Raw genomic sequence first — 6179 nt, 5'->3', positions numbered from 1 at the left:
AAGCTGAATCCATTTTCTTTCAAAAAGATGTGGAAAAGAACATAGCAAAAGAGAGACAACATTTAGAGATAAATAACATTGTTACCAAAAAAAATCACGAACATCCAAAAATTACAATGACTGTATAACTATATTTTATTTACAGTCATCTATTAAGAGATGACTATCTAAAATTAAAATTTTTAATTGGTTGTGTATTTTTTTAAGTTTTTAACTTCAAATTTAAATTTAAATGAAATACTTTAATACACATTGACATTACACAGTTGACAGTCATTTCAAATGACTATGAGTATGTATTACACAGTCATTTCACAATTGACTGTGTAATACACAGTCATTAATTACAATGTACATTAATGATTAATGTATTACACAGTCATCAGTCATTTGAAAATGACTATGTATTACACAGTCATTTCAAAAGACCGTGTATTACACAGTCATCAGTCATTTGAAAATGACTGTGTAATACACAGTCATTTGAAATGACTGTGACTGTGTAATACACAGTCATTTGAAAATTTGAAATGACTGTGTATTACACAGTCATTTGAAATGACTGTGACTGTGTAATACACAGTCATTTTCAAATGACTGTGACTATGTATTACACAGTCATTTGAAATGACTGATGACTGTGTAATACACAGCCATTTGAAATGACTGTAATTACTAATGATTGTGTATTACACAGTCATTTGAAATGACTGTGACTGTGTAATACATAGTCATTTTCAAATGACTGTGACTGTGTAATGAATCTAATGATGACTGTGTAATACACAGTCATTTGAAATGACTGTGTATTACACAGTCATTTGAAATTACTAAGACTGTGTAATACACAGTCATTAAATGACTATGTGTATTACACAGTCTTAGTCATTTCAAATGACTGTGTAATACACAGTCATTTCAAATGACTGTGTATTACACAATCATTCGATTAAAATTTAAAATGACTGTGAATTCAAAATAAAACAATACAAAAAGATCACGAATAAACAAGTAAAAACCTGGTCGCGCGTGCAAATGCAAACCCTACTGGAAATCGCGTGGCATTTTTTGCCTTCCGGAGTCGCGCGAAATGGAATAAAGACTTGGGTTTTTTTTTTGCCTGCGACTTAAGTTGCATTTTTCTCGCGTTTTGTGCCACGTTTTCGGGCGGGTTTTGGCGATTAATGGCGAGTATTTGTCAAAAAAATCGCGGCGCCTATATGGAAAAATCGCGCCGAGTATTTCCGCGATTAACTCGCGCGCCATTAGGGATCGCGATTACTCGCGAGTTTTCTAATGGCTCGCCAAGTTTTGCAAGCCTGCTCCGAACAATCTCTGGGTCAAGGAGGAGGTTGGGACCATATGGCAAAGGATTAAACGTAATCGAAAGAATGTTATATGTTCAATCTTGAAAAACATGCATTCAACAGGTCACTTCTTATAATGAATGTTAGGATAAGCGTTTTTGCTTTGAATTGTTTGCAAAATTGCACAGGCCATTTCTTAGACACATAGAAAATTCATTGAAAAAAAAATAGAGCATATTTCCAAAGCACTCGCCAACGAAGTAACTAGCTTATATATGCTTTCAAAATTTGTTTAGGTTAATTAGTGAAAACTTAGTATCCTCATAAGCATTTGGATTACAAGCTGCATTCCATTCATACACCATAAAATCATAGTACTCGAAACAATTAGGTTGCACTGCAGGATTGCATCCGTCAATGTAAATATCTTCTAACACTGTACCAAAATACCTGGAAGCTTCCAGTTTTGCAGGGTACTTTCCAGAAGAACATTATATGATCCAGAGTTGTCTGCAAAGTTGATCTAACATGCTATATCCTTCCTAAATCTCACACCATGTGTAATTATCTCACACAGCAACTTCGAAGTTTTTATTGTCTTCAGTACACGTATAAGGTGCCTGTGTTTCTGTCTTAGACTTTTCTTCACCAGATGCATTCTGTCCCTGCAGTCTGATACGAGCCACAAGTTCTTCACTTAGTTTGATCTTCTCCAAAAGGTTCTGAAAATAACTTTTTATCTCTTCATCTCTCCCTTCTCTGCTATATTTCTCTGTTAATATATCATATGTTTCGACATCAGGGTTCTGCCCTCCATCCACCATCCCCTGAAAAAGACTACTAGCTTCATCAAGCTTCCCTTCATTGCACAAGTGACCGAACAATTTGTTATAAATAGCTATTCCTGGCTTCAAACCAGCTTCTTTCATTCTTCCGAAAACTTTTAAGGATTCATCCAGGTTGCCAACTTTGACAAATCCATCTATCAGCGTATCATAAGTTACTGAATCTGGCTCACATCGCTGATCTAACATCTCCTGCAATAGTTTCTCTATCTCCACATTCATACCTTGCTTGAAATATGCGTCGAAAAGAGTATTGTATGCCACAGCAGCTGGAGAACATCCCTTCTCGCCCATTGACCTGAAGCATGAAACTCATCAATAACACGGGGTTGCACACTTGTTTATAGCTTTATCCAGTTAACTGATCCACTTACTTCATATGACATCAGATATAAATGAATTAATACAGTAACTAATAAAGAAAGATTCTATGAACACTTGCAAATATGGCTAATCTCATCAATTTAGACATATTCTATATATAACTTTGCTACATGCCGAGTTTTCAATTGATTTTCGCTAGGGATCTAAACAAAATTTATAACAAGATGAAACCATTTTCAAAAAAAATCAAATCTGGGTTGAAATTTTTGAAGATTTCTAATCTTTTTAAAACTAGAAAGAACTAAATTTGGTAAGTTTGAATCCTGGAATCAACTATATTTTTCTACTCTTGTCTAATGAAAAGCAGCAGCATATAATTTGTCCGGAAGAGTTGGCTGGAAATAAAGTATTGGTAAGTAAAAAGTTTTCCATATCTTTGTTTCAAAAAAAAAGAAGTTATAATATAATCCCAACAAAAGATCAGGTGATCTAATACATAATTGAGTACATGAAATTTTCAGCCCATAATTTAGCTTGATAGTTTCTAGATTTGACCATGTAATTTTTCCATGAACGTTTGGATTATTAATTAGCTTGATAGTTATATCTGCAATTTTCTAACTTTTATAATGATAATTAAAAAGTGTATTATTTGGCAGAATCTAAGATTTAATGATGGCAAAGAAGGTCTGGCAAATAAATAAACAGTAGCACCAAACCAACAAACTTTAAAAGATTTTAATGTTTATATATATTTTTAATGTCCAAATCGAAAATTTAAAATCTTTAAAAAGCAGAAGTTGACCTGAATTTTTATTTTTATAATTGAGTGAGTTCTTAACCATTCTTACCTAATCAAAATAAGCCTTGATCAGCTAACCTAAGAAGTTTTAATATGTGAGAAACTTGAAGGTCACAACAAATTTCTAGCTTTCTACTTCCAAACTAGAGCTTCTATACATGTTATCCAGCTTCTAAATTTATAGCTTTGACGAAATTTGCTAGTATTTACGAGAATGATTAATCGAACCTAGCATTAAGTGAATCACAAAGAAATACATAAGAGCAAAATCAAAAATCAAAACACCAAACCAGCTGACCTGAAAAGCTTCTCAGCCTCCTGCAAATTTCCGTGCTCAATGTACCAGTCCATCAAATAAGCAACCGACAGTGCATCACGGCTCAAATTCTTCTCCACAAGCATCTCAAAAAAATCGAGAGCATCGTTAATCCTATCAGCGTTGCAGTATCCTTCGATCACAGCATTAGTCGACATTGCAGTCCGTTCAACCTTCTCGGGTACAAACTCAAAAACATCGAGGGCCTCCTGAACTCTCCCAGCAGCAATATAACCTCTAATTAAATTACCAAAAACCGGCTCGCTAAAAATGGAACCTCTCTTCCTCATTTCCATATACAGCTCCGTGGCCTGGTCCATTGCCCCGCCCTTCACAAAACCCTCAATCGTTTCCGCATATGTCGGTGGATCAGCCCCATAGCACTTTTCCAGCATTTCCCTGAAAAGCCTCATAACATCCTCGTATTTCCCGAGTCTAAAATGCGCACTCATCAAGTGCTTAAAGGTCACGTTACTGGGTCGCATATTGGCGTCATAGATCATCTGCAACATAGCAAAACACTTTTCCATGTCAAGCAACTCAACGTAGCTGCCGAGTACTATGTTATAGGTAACCACGTTGGGTATGACCCCGGCTTGGCGCATGAAAGCGAAGAGATTGAAGACATTCTCGTACCTTCCGGCGCGATGACAATGGCCGAGGAGAGAGTTGTATGTGAAAATTGTGGGGCGGATACGAGAGTACTGCGCCTGACGAGCAGCGACCAGGGCTTCGTCAAGTTTTCCGGAGCGGCTGAGCGATTGTAGACGATTGTGGAGGCTGAGGCGGTCCCCCACGAGGACGTTGATGGGCTCGGGCATGTTGGGGTCGTGTGGTTTAGGGGGACCATAGCGGTTGCGCTGCAGAGCGCTCATAGGAGGGTCTACGCGGAGCGCGCGCTTTCTGGCGCGCCGCTCCGCTGCCGCGTCCAGTGCCGCCTGCGACATGTACACCTCGCGCATGCCCCGCCTGAATATCGTCCACGGCTCTCGAACCCTAATGGGGGACGACAGAGATGACGAAGAGGAGGCATGGTTAACCAATACTGTAGTTAACCGTTTGTAAATCCCCATGGAGGCTGCTGGTCTCGCACCTGCAAAAGCTTAAAGTTCAATACCTGGAATGTGGAACCCTCGCAAATTTTAATACTTAACCGGACGGGCTTGGTTGGTCCGTGGCGGACACGATAAAACCACTTGATATGACACTGAAATCATAATGAGCTGCGATAATACCATATTATACTGGCACCTGCACCTTTCGGGGGCAATGGGTAGAGAATATTCAAAGGACTTGGTTAAATTGGAAAGATGAAAGAGTGCGAACTTAGGATTAAGGGAGTTTGTAAAAATTGATAGTGGTATTTTTTTTTGCTGTTTTAATAGGGAAACGGATTTGTAAAATTTCATGGTGGTATTTTGGCTTGGTTGGTCCGTGGCGGACGATAAAACCACTTGAAATGACACTGAAATCATAATGAGCTGCGATAATACCATATTATACTGGCACCTGCACCTTTCGGGTGCAATGGGTAGAGAATATTCAAAGGACTTGGTTAAATTGGAAAGATGAAAGAGTGTGAACTTAGGATTAAGGGAGTTTGTAAAAATTGATAGTGGTATTTTTTTTTAACTGTTTTAATAGGGAAACGGATTTGTAAAATTTCATGGTGGTATTTTTTTTTATTGTTTTAATAGGGAAATGAATTTGATCGTTTCTTTTTTATTTTAGTATTGGATTTAAATTCTATTATTTTGAGTAGAAATTTGTTACTAAAATAATATTGTACATATGTAAAAGTTACATTCCTAAAGTTCACATGGAAAAAAAACTTGGAACAAAACAAATAGATAGGTTGTCACCTAGTAAGCGTTGATGTACTACTAGTTAGTGGAGGAGAGGAATCTCGATCACTTAGTTTACCAATAGATTAGTATAGTTTGGAGTGTCAACAAGAGGTTTCCAACTATCATTACCATCATCGTCTTTTTTCTTCATCAAGGGGCTGAGTGTACAAACAAGCAATATAGCAAGAGTGACGTGAGGACATTTTTTAGTTTCCAGCCAATTACTAAACCCACGCACAAAAGCTTGTAGAGAAGCAAGGTAGTGGAGGGCAGGTTGAGACCATCCTTAAGGACACGTTCCCTCAATGTTGATTGCATACTTCCCACGAACATCCTCTAAATGTCATGATCAAGTAGGGCGTAGGGAATTTGTGAGGATATAGACTAATAGCTAGAAATGAAATCAATTAGCCTCTTATTAGCTTGGTGTTTACAATGGACAAGATCAACAATAGTGACCTTGGAGCCAATGTTTACCTAAAATCGCTGCAAGAACTCATTTATAAGTCAATCAAAATAGAAGATAGAGTTGTTAATAGATGAGTAGAACCCTTCCAACATGATCTCACTTAGCTAAAAAAATGAACTTGATAGTAGAAATCACTACAAAGTGTAGTGAAAGCACTAGCATGTATCTACAGATCTCCCTTACCATTGTATTTATCAAACTTCGGAATATTGATCCCTTGGGGCATAGGTGTGTCAAGGATAATCAAACCAAGAGGGTTATGATGATAT

At 37.3% G+C, this 6179-nt stretch overlaps 1 protein-coding gene across 2 annotated transcripts; it reads right to left on the bottom strand.

Moving 5' to 3' along the window:
* Positions 1-1556: 1556 nt before the first annotated feature.
* On the bottom strand, positions 1557-5063 carry LOC131073811 (pentatricopeptide repeat-containing protein At3g49240, mitochondrial). 2 transcript variants are annotated; one of them, XM_059213025.1, is made up of 3 exons: positions 4231-4368; positions 3577-4097; positions 1557-2450 (listed from the first exon to the last, which is right to left on the bottom strand). In XM_059213025.1, the coding sequence occupies exons 2-3, from the start codon at positions 4095-4097 to the stop codon at positions 1877-1879; spliced, it is 1095 nt and encodes a 364-aa protein (XP_059069008.1). In that variant the 5' UTR covers positions 4231-4368; the 3' UTR covers positions 1557-1876. The 2 variants fall into 2 exon arrangements, with proteins under 2 accessions (XP_059069008.1, XP_057866308.1); XM_058010325.2 differs by having other exon boundaries at positions 3577-5063.
* Positions 5064-6179: the final 1116 nt, after the last annotated feature.

Source organism: Cryptomeria japonica, chromosome 2, assembly GCF_030272615.1.
Source record: "Cryptomeria japonica chromosome 2, Sugi_1.0, whole genome shotgun sequence".
Lineage (NCBI taxonomy): Eukaryota > Viridiplantae > Streptophyta > Pinopsida > Cupressales > Cupressaceae > Cryptomeria > Cryptomeria japonica.
This window is presented reverse-complemented; position numbering and strand designations above follow the sequence as displayed.

Coding starts and splice junctions, on each gene's coding strand:
- LOC131073811 (XM_058010325.2), bottom strand. CDS start 4,667: ATGGGGATTTACAAACGGTTAACTACAGTATTGGTTAACCATGCCTCC. Junction 2,451..3,576: donor GAGGCTGAGAAGCTTTTCAG/GTCAGCTGGTTT, acceptor TTCATGCTTCAG/GTCAATGGGCGAGAAGGGAT.